General features: G+C 43.4%; 1 protein-coding gene across 14 annotated transcripts in view; it reads right to left on the reverse strand.

Moving 5' to 3' along the window:
* Positions 1–4,845: 4,845 nt before the first annotated feature.
* Positions 4,846–20,707, reverse strand: part of LINGO2 (leucine rich repeat and Ig domain containing 2) — a 937,252-nt gene continuing 921,390 nt past the window's right edge. For all 14 annotated transcript variants that reach the window (XM_053298208.1, XM_053298207.1, XM_053298206.1 and 11 more), the window contains one exon: positions 4,846–8,746. In XM_053298208.1, the coding sequence (XP_053154183.1) occupies positions 6,890–8,710 (1,821 nt within the window). In that variant the 5' untranslated portion in view covers positions 8,711–8,746 and the 3' untranslated portion in view covers positions 4,846–6,889. The remainder of the gene's footprint in view (positions 8,747–20,707) is intronic.

The following is a 20,707-nucleotide window of genomic DNA, read 5'->3' on the forward strand; positions in this document are numbered from 1 at the left end:
ACTAACACCATGTGACTGCTGAGAACCTGACATATTTTACTTAAATCTGTTTTGTGTGCCAGACATTTCGAACTAGCTGATAGATTAAGGGTCAAACTTAATACGTGAAAAATATCTTCCTAACTATGCTTATGCAGAAGTAAAGACCACAGCTTGTAATTATTTTTTTACTTCCTAGTAAATATACATAGGGCTGCAGATCAAATCCAAGAGTAGAATCTCAAAGGGAGTGATTCATATCAGAAACAAATTGCAGACCTTGCTTTATAGTACTGCTTAGTATCATATCACTATTTTTGGAACAATTCACATATATTAATGGTGCAATTCTTACAACAAGACCTGTTTCACTATCTCCATATTGCAAATGACGATGGGGAGGCTCAGAGAAGGTGGCTTTCTTAAAGATACTGTATCTAGTCAGTTCATTGTAGAGGTGATATAATGAAATTTCCTGGTCACAGTTTGGTGTCCTAGGGCCAAATTTTGTGTCATTAAATGCACATTTAGCCCCGCATATTTTTTTAAAAAGATAAATTGTAGCCACAGTGAGAAGGGAGCAGGATTGGGACCACAGTATATAGGGAGGAGCAGGTGCAGAGGGAGGCCAGCGGTGGCCCCCTAGCTTCGCCCCCTGCATCAGAGTCTGACATAGGGAACGGTTAGCCATGCCCCCTGCATCAGACAACAGATGCGGGGGCGTGGTTTAGCTCCCAAAGAGGGCCACTCGGCTTCGTTTGGGAGCTAAATTGACCAGTGCTGCATTCACAGCACAGATGGAGTGGCTCTCCCTGCCTTTTAAAGCACTGTTTGCAGCACTGGCCAATTTAGCTCCCAAAGAGGGCCGCATGGCCCTGAGTGAAACCTGCCCCCCATGTCTGATGTTGGACACAGGGGGCATGTCAGGGGTGTGAGGTGTGGCCCCTGAGGGGTGGCGGCCCGGGTTCTTTGAACCTGTTCACTCAATGGTGGCTCTGTCCCTTTTGGGGGGGCACCAATAGAAGCTTCCGTCTCAGGTCTAATAACAATTTCATCATGACTGCAGCACAGCAGAGAACACTTAAATACCCTTTCCCTATATCCCATGGTCCCAATCTGGATTGTCCTTTTTAACGTTTTTAACGTTATTTAACGTTTTTAAAAAAACCCATGTGCAGGGCCAAATGAAACATTTAATGAAACATGTAGTTAATGTAAGATGCCGTTAGCCATTATGTAATTGTTTTAAAGAATTTTATTTGGTTTTAAATGGTTTTGCTTTGTTCTACAATTGTTTTTATATTGTTTTAAGCAGTTAAGCTATTCCCACGATCACTAGAAAGCGGGCTAAGGGATCCTAGCCCACTTTCTAGTGATCGTGGGAATCACAGGGCTCGCAGGAGAGCCTGGTGGTTCCAAGGTGGCTAGCCCACCTAATTCCCCCTCTGCTTAAATGAGGTTAACCGAATGAATGCTCCGTTAAACTTATTTTTTTGCTCTTGTGCTGCTGTGGCATGTAGTGACACATGAGTAGACCCCTGACTGGGAGGCTGCAGCCAGCCTCCTGGCCTTGGGGGTCTCTTCAGAATGCTCTGTGCACTCGAGCAAGGCATCCTGGGACTTCCAGGGGCCATGTGGCCCCAATCCCTGCGGCCCCACCGGCTCCGTGATGGAGCCAATAGCTGTGTGGGTGGCCGATCTCACTGCCCAGGGCTGCAGGCTTGATCATCTGCGAGAAGAGCAGGCTATAATTATATTAAATACAATTATAAACACGCACACACAGAGCAAATACGTAACGGTTACACAATACTACATTTTCTGAAAGTAAGCCTGTCCCCCTAGTCATATTCCCACATTTTCTGCCAGATAATTCTCATGAATCCAAACTCCCTCATTGAACTATAGTGCCAAAGTATCTGGTGCATCAACATGCCAATTAATATTGTCTGAAACAAAAACAGCTGAAGTCAAGGCAGATTGCATTTCAGGGAGTGCAGATGGAGTGGACCTTTATTAACAAGTGGAGGCACATCTGGGCCAGGAGAACATATCTTATGGGGTTTTTTGGGTTTTTTTTAAAAAAAGAACCTCACTTGTGTTGCAAGATTACACTGAATTGCTTGATGGAGCAATGAAAAACAAAGAATACAGGATCAGATTCCTGAGCAAACAAACACCAACTGAGGAATGGACATTTGCATACTATCTTATTCCTCAAGAAGGCAAGGAGTAAAGTATAAGCTGCCAACAGTAAGAACAGCAATAAACATATCAGATTATTTTCTAAATGGTTTTCTAATGATTTTCCAGCCATTTAAGCCATCATCTATACAATAATTTTGCTAGTCCTCTGAATAAGCTTCATTTTAAGCTGTAACACAAATCAGGTATCCTTATAGCAGAAGAAGACACTTCTCATTTTTGTAGGCTTTATCTTTATCTTGCAATTAATAGTTTGACTTCAGAACAATGAATTAGGGATTATTATTTTTGCCAACACAGCTCCTCTTCCATCCTGTCATTCTTTTTTATTGTGCAATGAGAAGAGAAAACACAGATCTTCCATTTGGTTTCAAACAAGATTGTCTTAACCATCATTTCAGCAGAAATGGAGCAAAAGAAGAGGGTTATTGTTGTCAGCAAATAAAGGCATAATCACTGAAAATATGATTAATGAATAATTAAAATTGTGAGGAAGAAGTAAATGGAAATGTTTTCATATAGCCATTCAATTATTCTGTCTCTTCATTTTGTTTATTTTAGTGATCTATATGAAAATGCCATCGGATTATAGAAAAGCCCTGCTATATTGTTCTTGAAAACTATCTCTCATATGTCAACATGCTTGCTCAGGGGTCATTTAACATTATTAAAACTCCACAACAGCTTAAAGCATGGAATGCGATTAACATTCACTAGCGGGGTGGGGGAACACTGTTCACAAAGCAAACCTTTGATAGGCCTCTACTTACTCTCTGATGTGAGATACTTGGGATGGAAGCAGCTTTGAAAATGATCCATGGTCCTGATCCTTCCATTCCATCAGTCCTCCAGGTCAGAAGGGTCTCACTGAAAGGTCAAGGCCTAGAAGAGTGACAGCCACTCAAACAGCTTGAGATCTCATGAAGAAGATGAGAAAGAGAAGAAGCACAAGTGCCTCACACTTCCAGTGTCACTGCTTCTGCTGTGATGCAGATCTTACATATCTCCCATCATAAGAATGAACTGTCTCAGCATCTGGCTCTCAAAAGATGCCTTTTTGCCTTAGATGTTACATAGGAAATACAGAAATATTTTGTGAATTATGCATGCATCCTGTTCCCCCTCCCAGTTTTGTAACATTCAAGGCTATTTGAAGGTCTATTCACACTTACTTGGCAGTGTTGTAGAAGCAGTTTCATCTATAGTACTTCTATGGTGTCATCCTACATGGCTCCAAGACCCTTTAGATACATGAGACATGTGTGTGGGACCAATTGCATGTCTCTTTCTCACCATGAAAGAACCAGGAGGATGGGGAACATTGGTCTTCGTACAAGTAGTGCCTTTATCTAGATGGTCCCATGCTACAGGAAGTAGCTACAGGAAGTCAGCTCCCAAGCTGCTGTCACATTAGAAAATTTGTGCCTAATATCAGAAAGAAGGGCTAATGGTGTGATTTCTCCCACATTAATGTTGCCTCACCCTGGTCCCTTGCTGTACAATCTTACTGTTTTTAGAGTTCACAGAGGTGCCTCAACCATGCCACGCCATTAGACATACTCTGCCATCATGAATGAATATGCACTGAACAGGATGTATCAAGAACTATGCAAGCTAAATGTAACATATGTCAGCACCATAGATATATATTGGTCTGATCATAAATACCAGGGGTGTTAAACCATCTATTGATATTGATGGAAAATGAGTCTAAATGTCCCTACATTGATCTGAAAACAAAACTGTGAATGACACCATGTTCTTTAGCACAATCAGTATTTTGACTTTATTGCATTCTAAATCCTATGGATTTAGAAAAACATCTGTGGAATTGAGTGGAAAATGCATTTAAATCCCTTAAAACTGCTATGAAATCTCAGTCATAGGCAATATGACTTAGATTTCTTACATTCACTGAAAAATCAGATATTAAATTTGGATACATATCTTCTATAGATGCATCTTAAATCCCTTACATGGCTTTGAAAAATCTCCTTTGTAACGGATATATGTTTTTTAAAAACCTTTCTTCAAAAGAAAAAGAAATGCTCACTCACTGATAATTGTTTTTTGTAGTACCTCAGTAACATTTTAAAATGACTCCATGGATAGCAGGCAGAGATCTGAGGGAACAAATGTCTGGGTCATATCAGCGAGAATGTTGTGATGTTGAACCAGAATCAGAACATGCTGATTCTTCACAGCCCCGATTTTTTGTCATTCCAACATTATGTCACAATGCCATTTCCAATTTGAAGCCCTTTTTTTTTTGCATTATCTTGAGAGGAAGAACACAGAACAACAACAACAAGGGCAGCATAGGGCTGGATCAGTTCAGATGATGCCTTACCAGCCCACATGATTCAAAAGGGGACATGCCGAGAGTGTAACAATCATTACATCCTATGGACCTCCAGGCATGTCCCTTTATTGCATGTGAGGGCTGTTCATCTGAATGACTCACACACACTCCAAAGGATGAACAGCCCCACACAGATGAACAGCCCCACTCATGTGAGCAAGAAATGTACTGGGAAGATGCTGGAACATCCGCAGAAGACATCAGGATGGGCTCACTCTCGGCACAACCCCTTTCTAATTGTGTAGGCCGGTAGGGTATCATTCTAACTGGACCATCAGCAATTTTGCCACACACTTACATTATTATTCCCCAAGCTTTAATTCCTCTTGACCACAACATATTCTTTTTCATATTGGGAAAAGACAAGGCAATACAATTACTAAAATGGAAACAGCAATAATTAAAGCAATCAAGAAATTATAAAATAATCAAGGAATGGGATTTTAGCTTTTTTTCTTTCTAAGAGCCAGTTCATACAGTGCTTTTTACCACACTGTTTTCTTGAAATGATCAACTTTAGGTTACAAATGGAAGGAGAAAGTATGATGAACCAGTGAGATACGTAGCCACTTGATAGCATTTTCCAAGATGGTAGCAGTACTTTGTAGATAAACCCCTCATGTGCCCCTCCAGTATATTTCTCCACCAGAGAGGGCTGTCACTTTCTCCTACTCCATGTTTCAGAACACATCTGGTTATTCCTCAGGAGCACCTATCGCCCACTGGATCTATACTATTGTTTCTAAACAATTAAATGGGACTATATACTAGGTATGTATGCTAAAGGCACAAATACATTTGCTAAAAAAAGGTGCCTGTTTGTCCTGTGTTGTACAACTGCTATAATTATCATGAGGTATTAAAAAAAAATCATAACAAATGCTCTAAAATACATAGGTTTGGTTCTCCCCCCCAGTTTAATCTTGAATGTATCCAAGAGTAGGCCTTTGCGCCATGCTCTTGTCCCTCTACTGACGACTCTTACCTCTCCCCACTTATTGAAAAATGAAATTGTGCCCCTAAGCTTTTCTCCACAGGGTCATGTCCCCAGAGATTATCTGTGTGAGGAAAAACAAGCAACAGTGTGGAACAGTCTACATTTTCTAAATACAAAATGGTCTGTGGCTTGAAATTTGGCAGTACGTTGGCCTTATGGAAGCTATCATGTGAGGACATTTTGTTGAGTGGCATCTTCTCATATTATGCATGGCTACCTCTGGTTTATTGGTATCAAGGAGGAGTTTATTCCTGACAGCCAACTTTGTGCATGTTTTAATTTGCTTCCATAAATTCAGTTCTGATGGCATTTCCCTAGGAGTATGGCAGAATGCATTACCCTGCTTCTTTCTCCAAGTACACATTAACATTTTAACAATGGATTCGAAATTAAAACAGAGAGATGGGAGAAAAATAAAATAAAAAGAACACAGCACTATCATCTAGTGTAATTTGCCAGCTTTTGATGCCAACAATGACTAGGAAGTTGGACCTCAGACTCTTTTACAGTAAGCTGGTCCAGCGTGATCTCACAGGTATTTTAAAAAAATATTCAATTCTATATCAAAATTAGGCACATGCCTTTTCTTTACATGAAGAGAAGAGCAACAGGACACCATAATTTTTGCCTGCCTCAGCAGTTCCTCTCTGTCTGACATAAGGGTAGACACTGGACAGCATCTTTCATTGGTGACTACAGAGGTCTGATTTGGGAATTTGGCTGTAATTATGGGAAGAGTGACATCACACGGGTCAGTTACTGTGGAAGGAACAAAACCTCTCATTTGTATTGCTTTAAAATGTACACAGTAAATATGTATATTTAAAAAAACCCAACAGTAATACATTAATCTTGTGGTGCCAAACCAACTAGAAGGTATGTATGATGCGAGGCTTTAGCAAATGAGATCTATAGATACAAATTTCACTGCAGAGTTATGTCATAGACAAATGTGTCTCTTTTCTTTTAAATATGTAAATCCTACACTGTAGGGTTTTTTCCTTCTTCTTCTTTTTTGTAGTGGTAGAAAATGTTTTGAGCAATTGTCTGTGAACATGAGCTGACAGTTCGTTACTGAGATCCCCAGAATGCCAAAAAATTTGCAATGCAAACAATTAGTACTGTATACCAACTCTGCAAAAAGCCCGAACACACACACAGCCTCAAAACGAGAGGCTTTGCTGTACAACCTCAGATAGTCTTCCTGGTTTCCATGTACTATTTGACACCATGACAACCACATGGAGCTGCCTGAGGGGCCTGGCAATCCCTACATGCCAGGCTAGTTGAATGTGTTAGAATGCCACAGGAGAGGGGGAGAAACCATAATGCTAGCAGCATAATCATCAAATCATTTTCATATTGAACCTGCGGGGTCCAGGTACCTCACCTTCCACCACTGCACCATTGTTTTTACGGGGGACATACTCGAGGTCAATGTTGGTTTTATGCTTGCCTTTCCCTCGGCTCCACACAAAAAGAAGTAAGAAACAAAATAAAACCACCCCAAGGAATGTAAAACAGCCCATGGCTGTTGACACCAGTATTGTCTTAAGGTCCAGGGAAAATGTATTCACATTGGTTCCATTGGAACTGGTGTCATTGGAGTCTGTCATGTACATAGGAGTCCTGTTCGCATAAAGGAAACGATCCGAGGCAAACCCTTTGACGGTAAGGGTGGCTGAGTAGGTGTCATTCCCAGCAGCATTGCTGGCAATGCAAGCATAGAGCCCACTGTCTTGATCTTGGGCAAATCGGATCTCCAGTGTGCCATCTCCCAGCACTGTAGCTCTTCCGTTTGACTTTGTGGTGACCAGTCTCCGTCGTGGCGTCATCCAGGCAATGGTCGGCTGAGGGTCACCATCAGCACTGCACATGAGCTGTACTGTCTGCCCTTCCTCCACTACCAAGTATTGCAGCTTCTTGTCATGTATCCTGGGCTTCTTGCAAGTGAAGTAGAAAGAAAGGGCAGTGCTGTGGAAATCTTTGAATGGCCTCTCTTTGACGATGTCTGGGCCAGCACACATGGGCTGCTGGCTGCCAAACTGTAGCATGGGCTGCCTTTGTAATATCCAAAGCAGGCGGCAGTCACAAGCCAAAGGGTTGTTGTTTATGCTGAGGATTTCCAGGGCTTTGGTAGAATGGAACACATTCTCTTCTATGGTTTCCAACAAATTTTGGGACACATTAAGCACCCGCAGGAACCGGAGTCCTTGGAAAGCATGGGGCTCAATGATGCGTAGCTGGGCCCCCACTATGTGAAGCTCCTGCAGGCGCACCAGGTCTGCAAGCATGCCTGACTCAATGGTGCTGATGGGATTGTAGGAGAGGTTCAGGTGTGTCAAGTACACCAAATGCTTCAGAGCAGAATAAGGTATGGTGGACAGGTTAGTACTGGTGACGGAGAGAGAAGTGAGGTTCAGGCCATAGAGGCTATTGGCAGGCATCATGTCCAGCATAGGCCAATAGTCTATTTCTAGGTTTTTCAGGCGGAACAATCTCTTAAAGGCATATGCAGGCAAAAGGTTAATGTTGAGATGTCTCAGGTGCAGGCTGATGAGGTTGTGAAGGTGGGAAAGGGCTTCTGTTGGTACAGCTGTTAAGTTGCATTTCTCCAGAGTGAGCTGCTCCAGGCTAAACAGTCCACTAAAGGCCCTGTGGGATATATAAACCAAGTCATTATCCCCAACCTCGAGGGACTTTAGGTTGTGCAGATCCTGGAACATGTAGTCCAGCAGAATGACAATCTTATTCTCACTGATATCTAACTTTGTTAAGTTCGACAGTCCGGTGAACACCCCTAAAGGGACCAGTTTCAGACGGTTTCCTTTCAGTCGCAAGGAGCGCAAGTTAAAAAGATTGTTAAAGGCTCCCGGTTCTACATTGGCAACGATGTTGTCACTGAGATCTATCTCCTCAAGCAGCGGGAAAGCAGCAAATTCCTCGGGATTGACACTTTTCAGCCTGTTCTTGCTAAGGTCCAGGATTTTCGTCTCAATGGGGATGCCCTCGGGGATGGCCATCAGGCGCCTCCGGTGACAGCTGACAGATTTGTTCTGTGCCGAGCATTCACAGCGGGCTGGGCAGCCGATGGTGGAGCCCATGAAAATTAGCAGCACAGCCAGACCTAGAAATGGCTGCCAGCATGATATGGCTGTGTGAAGCATGACTCCACTGATGTCGTCTAATCCTCCGTCACAGGCCTGCCAAGAGGGAAGGGGGGAAACAGAGAGAGTAAGTTAGCTTAAGAAAAGCCTCATTGTCAGAAACTTTCCAAATACTATACAGTTCCCCCCGCCTTGAACACAGACTAGTTTTTCCTGAAGTTCAGAGATGCTCCTAAATAACTGCTTGCCTACCATTCCTATCATTGCTCTCCAGTGACTTTTTGAATGGACATACGAGCCAGAGGTTTCACAGTGATTTATTTATTCACATTCTTACTTCACTTGTGTATATGTTTAATAGAACTTGGTTATCATTAATATTTCTGCATAATAAATGAAAAGTTCTATATAACAGTACTTAGCACAATGATGGTATGGAGATAATATGTGGAAAATAATACAGGGTTGTTTTGCAGATTACAGAAGGGCTGCATAATTTCAGCTCTTCTGTAGACATTGGAATACGACTCACATAATACATGACTGTTGGCCATTGTGGCTGTGGATGATGGGAGCTGTAGTCCAAAAGAGCTGGAGGGCCAGAGTTGTGCAGCTCTGGATTACAGAAAGGGTTTGGTATCTTTCTGTAATCCTTAAAACAACCCTGGAAGGTAGGTCAGTGTTATCATCTCTGTATTGCAGTTGGGGGGCTGAGAGGGAATAGGCTACCTGTTCAGCTCATGGCAGGCAAAGGATATGAACTGGGGACATCCCGATATGTAACCCAGTCTCTTGGCCACTTTGCTTCCATTTATTTAATACTAGTATTTTTAAGCCCGTTTAAATAACGGGCTCTAGTGGGGGGGGGGTGCTGCTCTTGTGTATTTTGTATTGTGTAGTAACCGAAAAGAGGCAGCTGTCGGCACTGGGTTGTTTCTGGGAGTGTTTTGGGAGGGGGCCTCATACCTTCTGCCCTTCCGTGCAGTAAGCCATGGCTCTCTCTGCCCCAAGGATTTATAGGATCGCAGCAGCATTAGCGTCACAGTCACACCCGTTTCTCATGTGTGTGAAGTAGTTTCTCGTTATACCCGGCGGAGGTAGCAGGGGGACTCATAGGATGTCTGCAAGTGCATTTATGAAGTACAACCGGGTCTTTTTTGTTTCCTTTATTCCTTCTCTTTGTCGTGATCTTTGGCCGGGCGGAGAGTTCCGCTGTAAAGAGTGCCGCTGCTGCTGCGGGCCGTGGTGGGTTCCCTCTCTCCCCGAGTGTGGCTGCTGCCGCCAGAGGGCCCAGCCCATCGCGGCGGCCGCCGCCGCCAACAGGCCAGGCCCAGTCCTCTCCCCGCCACCTCCGCCATTGGCCCCAGTCGCCCTGCAGCGGCCACCGCCGCCAGCGGGCCAGTCTCCCTGCCGGCGGCTGCCAGTGGGCTAAGTTCCACCACCGCCAGCGGGCCCAGTCTTGTGGCCGCTCAGCCATAACATGTTCTCTGGCCGAGGCGGTGGCTCTGCCGCTGCCTCGACCGGCTTCTCCCGCCGCCGCCTTCTTCCCCGCTGCCCGGCTTTGGCAGTGGTTGGGCTGGACCTGCCGCCGCCGCCGCCTCTGCCCTCCCCGATCCCAGCTTCTCCCTCCCCGTACTTCTTTCTTGGCCCGCCGCTCTTTCCAACATGGCCACCCGTGTTTGGGTGGCCGTATCTTTCTCGGATGTTCTGGGCATGCGCTCTGCGCATGCCCAGAATGGCCAAGAAAGACACGGGCCGCAAAGACACGGGATTACAACCAAGGGTTTTATTATAGAGGATTAGGCTGCCTTTCCATCATACAGCACTCATAAGGATTACATATAATTAAACTGTCAAGCAAAAACAATTTATTCAACAATTCAACATTTCTCACGAGCAGTGAGAAAGGGCTACAGGGTTGGCAGGCAGGAAGCCCTAAAGAGCTTACCTCACTGCAGACAATCATTCTGCCTTCCCTGGGCGGGTGCATTGTCCGCCCAGACAAGCACCGGCTGCTGCCAGAAGCTCCGAGGGTCGGGGTGCCGGGACACCCCACCCTGCTTTGCCTGCCCCCAGAGCTACAATAATGCACCACTCAAGTCCGCGGTGCATTATGGAGATCCCGCTTCTCTCCCTGAGTCTGCTAGCTGTGGCTGCTTGCAGCCACAGCTGACAGATGATCATTAAAATGAGAGAAACCTTATGCTCATTTTAAATGGAGGCTTCATTGGTGGGTTTGCCGCTGTGGTGCCACTAGGATCGTCCTGATCCCAGCAGTACACACACACACACACATGCAAATGTGGGCTGGGTTCCCTTTGCCCAGTTTTACATGCATATGTGAATAGCCTCATTATATTATGCACAATTAAGAATCAATAAGAAAAACATAGGGCATTATTCATCTGAATCATCGAAACCCAAATCAATATGAAAACCACAAGGCATATATTCATCCCTTTCTTGAACCTCTTTCATTCTTTCCCAGCCATGTTGCGCATCAAATTCCCTACTGTTCACCCTTCTCTACTGCAATTCATGCAAACCGGAACATACATGCATTGCCCATGTGCACAGTGCTCTCACAGGAGCAGAGTGGATTGTCACCACAGGAAATACTGCAAACCAGCCTAATAATACCAATACACTTTCACGGGTGTTGTTACTAATCTTAATTCAAAGTCTTAACACAGCCACACTTACAATTTGCCCAAGAGCCAAGTTGAGGTGTGTAAGACATCCTGAGATCCATCTGAATTCACCTCTTTTTTATTCTAAACATTTTTGTTACTACAGTATACAGAAAATAATAACTTAGAGAAATACGTCAGCATTAGAGTCTCTGGCCAAAACTGGCTGGCAAGAATAACTTGCTTGTTTTTCCTTTTTTAAAGTCTATTCTTACTCTAACTCAGATATATAATGAATTCATTTTATGTGGATATAAATTCCTCCAGTAATCCTTATATCTGACACAGGAAATAACTAGGTAACGAACTACTATATCTTAAAAACATCTGGTTCATGAAAGCATCTCAAAAAACATTGAGTTTCAAATAAAACGTTTACAGGTAAGAAGGTTATCATTTACTAGGCCAATGTTCAAAATGACAAAAGAAGGGGTGATTTTATTCCTATATCTAGGACATTATGTCTATTTTGGGTGGACGATGGGTGATCAAATTGTCTAATTCTTTTATTAGGATCCCACACGAATGTGGGCTAGTTGTATTAATCTGAAGGATATGCAATGCATTCCAAGTTTTTGGTAGCTTTTTTTTTTTTTACACCAAACATTTCATATTGAAGACTATTTTGCAGCAGCTTTGGAATGCCCCTTTTCTTTCTTGTGCTACAACTGCGCAGCCCACTGAATTTCTCCTTTCCTTAAAAAACATACAAAATACTGGTGCTCTGTGTTCTTACGAAACACGAGTGATTTCCAACAGCGGCTGGTGCTAGGCATACTGTGTTTAAGAGTGGTGTGACTGCCTTTCATAACTCTGGAAACACGCCTCAACCTTGACCTGCACAGCCTTGCAATTTTGCTCCTGGGCTTCTCCAAAGCAAAGTCTGACAACATGTGGCAGGTGGTGTGGTAGCACTCTTGTCTAGCCTGGGAACATGCAGGAAGCCCCCATTAGATGACCTTGAGAGGAGATTTCAATCTTGGAAGAGCAGACTGCCGAGATTCATTTAGGCCCCCCTCCATCTGTCAGGTGAAGCCGTGCAAGTAAAAGAATTGCTAGTTATGTCCAGCTGTGCCCCAAACTCACCAAACTAAACTTCACTTCATTTGGAATTAAGGTGCAACCGAAAATCTATCAGGACCTGTGATTTGGGCCTTTCCAGTGAATGCTGATCAAAGGAGTTTGATCATTTTTTCCTGAATGCAGCCTGGGAGGATCATGCTTTTGTACTGGTACTTCTGCCATGCAGAGAATTCATTTCCTATCTGATCCATCTAATGCATGAAGCGAACAGTAAACAGGTTCAGAGGAAGAAGAGCACCCCTGGAGTTATCATTTTAGTTGCAAAACTGTGACAGGCTCAACTGTGGACAACTATGCTACAGGGTGACAAAGTCAAGTAGTGCAAAGCTGATAAAAATATGATGGGAATGTGTTTCTTTATGCTCTCTGTAGTTCTCTGTAGCTAGTTTGGGTTAAAAGGGTGAGGTGATGCTTGCCACGGCTTCTGACAGTAATAATATCTATTAACACACACTAACATGCCAAGGAATACAGGGCTGAAGGATTTTCGTTTTGTATGGCCTTAGAAAACATTATCTCAATATGCTCCGGACTTGGAGATATTTGCACAAGCAAGGAGCTTGATCCAAGTCTGAAGGGTGTTTAAGGTATGACGAAGGGAAAAGAGCTCGGATCTACATTTTACAACAAGTTTGATTCACAGTGTTGCAGTTTATCACCTATAAACTCCACAATGTAACTCACAATTGCCTCAGTGATATTATCCGTTTTTTTTATTCCAGAGTTTTCAATAGATGTACTTGTTTTCCGAGCTATTTCCATAATCTCTGTCTGCAACTAAGGCCTCTCTTTGCTAGAGAAGGATGTTGCAACAAAGCATCAAAACCTCACAACCCCCAAAGGGCTGCCAGAACCTAAGGGGTATACTCGTGAGTCAAATGGCAGCCGACCAGGGGCTGGAGAGACAGCCTGTTTTTGTTCCCTGGGACTGCAAAAAGGGAGGAGGCGATGTCAGGACCCGGCCAAAACACACAGGGGTGCTGGAGTAAGACTTGCACTGGCAGATCTGCCAAAGCCCTTTGGACACTATAGCTCTCACAGCTAAGAAAGACAAAGAGACAAACTGTTCCTAAGTGAAAAGTCCCTCTTTTTTCTTTTTCATTCCTTACTCCTTGTCCCACTTACACATTTTTAATGCAGTGATAAAAATCAGGTTTCCATTCGCTTATATGCTGCTTGAACACAAGACCTAACATGGAGGTCAGTGCACTAGTGAACAATGAACAAAGCTGCTTTGAAATGATTAGTTAACAGCTCCATCTGATCTCTCCAGAAGCACTTGAGACCTCTCCTGGCATTTGTTTTTGGATTCTTTGAAATGCAAAACTGGTACAAAAAAAATCCAGCAGTTCTGAATTTCCATTTGGACTACATGGTGTCAATGGTTCGGTCACAGCCTGGGAGCCAATGTTCACATTACTTATTTAAACAAGGCTATCAATAATTCCCTCATAAAACGGTGAGCCCTTTCTCACAATCCCATGAGAGGACTACTGGGCAGGCAGTGGGGAAGGCTGCTGAAACTTACTTTCCATGCAGAGCTCAGTCCTTGCTGGGTACGATGATCGCCTGCCCAGACAGTCACCAGCTGCCCCAGGCAGCACAGAGGTTTTGGGGACCAGGACGTGTCATCCTGGCTCCCAGAAATCCCACAGTCCCCACATGTTGGGGGTCCCCTGGCAAGAGCCTTCCACTGCATCAGTGCTGTGCAGCACTGACACACGAGCAGTTAGCCCAGACCCCAGTTAGCACTCCCTTAACTTCAGCTAACAGGTGGGCTCCGTAAATGGGTTTGCCGCTGAGGCATCACCAAGAGCTGCACAGCTCCCAGTGGTTCTCAGGTGTAGCCAAACCTGGTCTTGGCTGCGCATGAGAACAGCCTTTGTGTATAACATAATATAGTGTGTTGAAACCAATCTGTGTGGTTCCTCAAAATCCTGCTTACAGCATACTGGATACAGGGAACATATGAACAGCCTTATACATATACGCACCCAGACCACATACAGTGATTCTGTGTCCAAGACACTTAAATAACTGAGGCAGGGACAGCTGAAATTTTGGCACAATGGCTGGTTGCCTAGTTAGTTGCCTCTATGGCTGTGCTTGGTACTCTAGAAGCTCAGACTGAGGAATCTGACCGTATGACCCAGGTACCTTACTGACCAAACGACTGATTTGATCCTTGCTACTATGCAGCACCACAGCAATAATGGTGGGATGGTGTACTGTGGCTCATCATCAGCCCAATTAGATCAGGTGATCTGGAAAGCCAACAGGGGCCATGCTGGCCTTAAATAACATCTTCCTTGTTGGTCTTCAAAGGCACCTGAATAATAGCATGACGGTGAACCCATCAGCCTAGCCAGATTAGATGACCTGGAGAACTGACAGGGGCCACACTGGCCTTCAATAACTGCTACTTCAGGTTTGGTTCCCCAGGCTGAGCAATTTGCCAACTATGCTGCAGACTCCTGTGCCTTGCCCTGCCCTTCCCTGGACTTTTGTCTATCAACACATCCTGCTGGTCTGTCTTGGGTTGCATTTCCTTTATCTGCCCTTCAGACCTAGGGTTGTCATCTCAGGATGTGACTTCTTGCCTGTTGGAGTATGCTATTAATTTCTGGTCCCTTCAATTGACAGGCAGTGGGTCTGAAACCTGATATCTTTTAGGTTTAAGTTCCTGACATCTGGGAATGTTTGTTAGATAAAAAAATGATAAAGTTGGTTCCAGTATTGTTGTTCCTTCCCCAGGCCTCAATAAATCAGGGAAAGCAACTCTGACATGGGAAGGAAACATGCCACTGACTCCACTCACATGGCTCCACCACCTAGACGTTACCAGAGTTTGTGCAACACTACATTGAGTAGGTCAAATTATTGGGTGTTTTGTTGAACTCCTTTTTGCTGCAGGAGTTTAATGTATGAACTTAGGGTTCTAGTCTGACACTTGCACACTACATTACCACACTTGTTCACACACATGTATACTACACACATGTGCATTGATGCTTTGGATTAACTTGGAGAAATTTTTGCTCAGAATCAAAGTATGAATAACAGATGGACCACAGTTTGGACCAAGCAAGCACCAATGTTAGAGTTCCCCAGAGAAGCAATATGCTCAGAGACAGGGCTATTGAAACAAATAAATAAAGCTTAAAAAAAAAAAAAATCTAATCTCCATTTTTGCAGAAATGTACAAAAGAAAACAAACTACAAAAAACAACAGATCAAACTCAGCTCATGAACAAATAAATATAACACCTTATGATCATTACTTTGCTTAATTCATTGAGAATAATTGTAAATAAAATTATAAAACAAAAATCACTTTCAACCTTTAAGGTCTTGTATCCAAGATGGAACCAGACTGCTGGAGCTTAAAATCAAGGAGGTTGCAGAGCAGCTTTTAAAATGATGCCTGGTGGATTGCCAACAGAAACTGGGTGGTATCTGGTTTGGCCAGCTAAATCCCCTAAGGTGTGAGGGTGCACATGTTTCAGATAAACCAGAAGGGGACAGAGTGTAGCCAGCAGTTGAGCAGAAGGAAACACAGGGCAGCTTGCCAAATAGGTCAAATGATGGAAAGAGGGATAGCACATGTCAACATCAGGTGAGGGACCTGGCATATAAGTATCTATATACCAATGCCAGAAGCCTCTGAATAAAGATGGGTGAGCTGGAGTCCTTAGTTACTAATGAAAACATAGATATAGTGGGTGCAACGGAAACCAGGTGGAATGGTGAGAACCAGTGGGACATGATTATTCCTGGATATAAACGCTACAGAAAGGACAGGGAGGGGAGGATTGGGGGAGGAGTAGCACTGTACATCAAAGAAGGGATAGATTCCAACAAGTCAGAAAACCTAGGTGGACCAGAGTCTTCCACAGAATCATAATGGGTAACATTACGAGGACTGAAAGGAAACGTATTACTAAGGGCATGTTATCATCTTCTGGATCAAAGCACTGAGAGTGACCTGGAGTTGGAGAAACAAATAAGAGAGGCGCCAAAGAGAAAAGGCAGTAATAATGGGGGACTTCCACTACTCACACATAGACTGGGTGAATTCACTTACAGGTAATGAAAGAGAGGCCTAATTTGTAGACATGCTAAATGACTGTGCCTTAGAACAGTTAGTTGTGGAACCAACCAGAGACATGGCGACCTTGGACTTAATCCTGAGTGGTGTCCAGGACCTGGTGCGAGATATCAGGGTTGCAGAACCATTGGGTAGCAGTGACCATAGTATGATCCAGTTCAGCATATATGCAAGTGGAGAATTGTCAAGGAAGTCCTACATAGATTCGTTGGACTTCAGAAAGGGAAATCTCAAAAATGAGAGGACTGGTAAAAAGGAAGTTGGAAGGGAAAGTCAGGAGGGTCAAATCACTCCAGAAAGCATGGAACCTATTTAAAACCACAATACTAGAAGCACAGTTGGACCCCAGCATGGTTAACAAGTAGGGTCAGGGAAGCTATAAAAGAAAAGACGACTTCCTTCAGAAAATGGAGAGAAAATGAAGAACACAGAAAAGAACATAAACTTTAGCAAAGGAAATGCAAGGAGACAATAAGGGATGTAAAATGAGTTTGAGGAGCATCAAGGGAAATAAAAAAACCTTCTTTAAATATATCAGAAGTCGAAAACCTGGCAGGGTGGCAGTTGGTCCCTTAGATGATAAGGGTGTGAAAAGGATTATTTAGGCAGATAAGGAAATTGCGGAGAAGCTGAATGAGCTCTTTGCATCTGTCTTCACAGTGGAGGATACTGACCATATACCTTCTCTGGAATTGAGCTTTTCAGGTTTAGCGGCTGAAGAACTGGGCCAGTTTGAGGTGACAATGGAAGATGTTCTAAACTGTCCTGAAAAACTAAAAATTAACAAATTGCCAGGGCCAGATGGCATCTAACCAAGCATTCTGAAGGAACTCAAATATGAAATTGCTGATCTCCTAGCAAAAATATGTAACTTGTCCCTACAATCAGGCTCTGTGCCAGAGGACTGGAAAGTAGTCAATGTGACTCCGATTTTCAAAAAAGGATCCAGAGGAGATGCAGGAAATTACAGGCCAGTCAGCTTAACTTTGGTGCCGGGTAAATTGATGGAAAGCATATTTAAGGACAAAATTGCCAAACATATAGAAGAAAAGGCCTTGCTGAAGGAGAACCAGCATGGCTTCTGCAAGGGCAAGTCTTGCCTCACTAACCTTTTGGAGTTCTTTGAGAGTGTCAACAAGCATATAGATAAAAGGGGTCTGGTTGTTCCAAAAAGCCTTTGACAAAGTTCCCCACCAAAGGCTCTTGAGTAAACTTAGCAGTCATGGGATAAGGGGACAGGTTCATATGAGGATCTGTAACTGGTTGAAGGACAGGAAACAGAGGGTAGGTATAAATGGAGAGTTTTCACAATGTGGGGAAGTGAGAAGTGGGGTGCCCTAGGGAAAGGTACTGGGACCAGCACTCTTTAACTTGTTCATAAATGATCTAGAAGTTGGGGTAAGCAGCAATGTGGCCGATGATATGAAACTATTTAGAGTAGTGAAATCCAGAACAGATTGTTAGGAGCTGCAAAAAGGTCTCTCCAAACTTGGGGAATGGGTGACAAACTGGAAAATGTGGTTCAATGTAAGCAAGTGTAAAGTGATGCATATTGAGGCAAACCTCCCTCGTCCCCCAGCTTCACATATACGCTGATGGTATCTGAGCTGTCGGTGACTGATCAGGAGAGAGATCTTGGGGTTGTGGTGGACAGCTCACTGAAAGTGTCAACTCAGTGTGCGGCAGCTGTGAAAAAAGGCTAATTCCATGCTAGGAATCATTAGGAAGGGGACTGAAAATAAAAATGCTACTATTATAATGCCCTTATACAAATCTATGGTGCGGCCACATCTGATGTACTGTGTACAGCTTTGGTCACCCTATCTTAAGAAGGATATTGTAGAACCGGAAAAGGCGCAGAAGAGGGCAACAAAGATGATCAGGGGCCTGGAGCACCTTCATTATGAGGGTAGGCTAAAGCATCTGGGGCTCTTCACTTTGGAAAAGAGGCGACTAAGGGAAGACATGATTGAGGTGTATAAAATTATGCATGGAGTGGAGAGGGTGGACAGAGATAATTTTTTCTCCCTCTCTCATAACACTAGAACCAGGGGTCTTCCCACAAAACTGATGGTCGGGAAATTTAGGACCGACAAGAGGAAGTACTTTTTCACACAGCTTATAATTAATCTATGGAATTCCTTGCCATGGGATGTGGTGATGGCCACCAGCTTGGATGGCTTTAAAAGGGGCTTAGACAAATTCATGGAGCACAGGTCCATCAATGGCTAATAGTCTGGTGCCTGAGGGCCATCTCCAGCATCAGAGGCACAATGCCTCTCAAAACCAGTTGCAGGGGAGCAACAGCAGGAGAGAGGGCATACACATATACCTCTTGCCTGTGAGGTATATGTATACATGCATACATGCATACATACATACATACATACATACATACATACATACATACTGTTTTATGAATTTTATCTGTTTTATATTGTTTTTTATTATGTCTTAACTTGTACACTGCCCGGAGATTTCTATATCAGTCAGTATAGAAATTCAATAAATAAATAAATAAATCTGGTGGGCCACTATGTGAAACAGGATGCTAGAGCAGATATGCCTTGGGCTTGATCCAGCAGGGTGTTCTTATGTTCTTATATGCAGAGTGGGGGTTTTGCATCAATGATAATACTTAATTTAAAAAAAATAAAATCTATTGTTAAAGCAGAGACACATCGTAAATGGTAGTATTTGCCAATCTTGATATGATTGCAGTTGGGCAGGCAGTGAAAGCAACTCCCAGGGGCTAGATCAGGAGGGAGTGGGGGATGAAAGCTCTAATAGTTTGTTGACAGGCACTGGAAGGGGAAGGAATGGAAAGGCGTTGCCAAAATGGGAGCAAGGAGAAGCAGCAAGGTGCCAGTGTAACACCAAGTTTCAATGTCTGTGGCACAACATCTGCTCTCAGCTAGCAAAGGGGCTTCACAGGCAGTCAGAAAGAAGGGTGGGCTTGAAGTAAACCTACAGAGGCAATGGCCCGGCCTTAAGGGCTCTAGGGTCAGGCATTTAGAGGCTTTCAATCATGTGGCAGTAAGATAAGCAACAATGAGCTCTACCAAAAGCTTTAGGCCAAATGTCAGGATGAGCTATGTAACAGTAAGAGTTAGACAATGATGTACTAGTGAATTGGTAGGCTGGGAGTATCTGATGGAATTTCCATCACTGGAAGTCCTTAAGAACAGGTTAAAAAGGCATTTGGTTGGATTACCTTAGTTGGATTCAGTTAACTGAGGCGAGAAGATTGAATGGAGAAATGGAAACTTTGATGATTCAGTCCATACAAAATGTCATTATCACATCACTTGATCATTTTTGATAACTCACAACTAGATGAATGCATTTCTTCTACTCAAAAGCAGTGTGTAAAAGGGATTATTGTACATGTCATCAACAGCATACGATGTGCCCATTGCTGGACTGCAGTTCCAGACATCTGGTAGTAAATCTAATATATGAATTGTCCCCATATATATGCTAAAAAACCCTCCCCTCCCCACACATACTTTACCTTAACCTCCTCCTAATTTTGAATCCAGACATGTTGATTTTGAATACAAGGGGATCCTGCACTAGAATCATAGTCATACCACCCCATAAACAATGATATTTTTAGGCAGGATCCTACCTCTGTTAGAGCACTGGACTTGATGACTATGCCCCTACCCTTCCAGCTCTACATTTCAATGATTTCATATCTCTTGCAGCAACAACACCCCCTTCTCAAAAAAAGAAAAGAAAAGAAAAGAAAAAGTCAATGAATTAGATTGATTTCTCTACTTTCACTCTCAGCATGAATGCAGGATACAGTGTATATTCCTGCTCATTGAAGGAAACAATATTGTTGGGATCTATAAACAGATAAAAGAGTGCTTACATGTTTTCTTTATGAGGATCAGTTGTTTTTATAATTACAATTCAGTGTGGGAAACAGTTGGAAATGGAATGTGAGATGTTATAAAAGCTTTTAATGTTCTAGTCGGAGCACTGTAGAACCCTTTGTCTCTTTCTTTTTCCTGCTGCCCATCTCAAACCCAGTTAGAAGCCCTTTCCACCCTTCCTGCACAATTGAGAGGAAAGAGGAGATGCATACAATCTCCCCCAAAACCATTGGCAAAAGCAAACAAAAGGGAAACAGAAAGCACCAAACAGTCTTTGTAAAGACTATACATT

This window comes from Hemicordylus capensis, chromosome 2 (assembly GCF_027244095.1).
Source record: "Hemicordylus capensis ecotype Gifberg chromosome 2, rHemCap1.1.pri, whole genome shotgun sequence".
Classification (NCBI taxonomy): Eukaryota; Metazoa; Chordata; class Lepidosauria; order Squamata; family Cordylidae; genus Hemicordylus; species Hemicordylus capensis.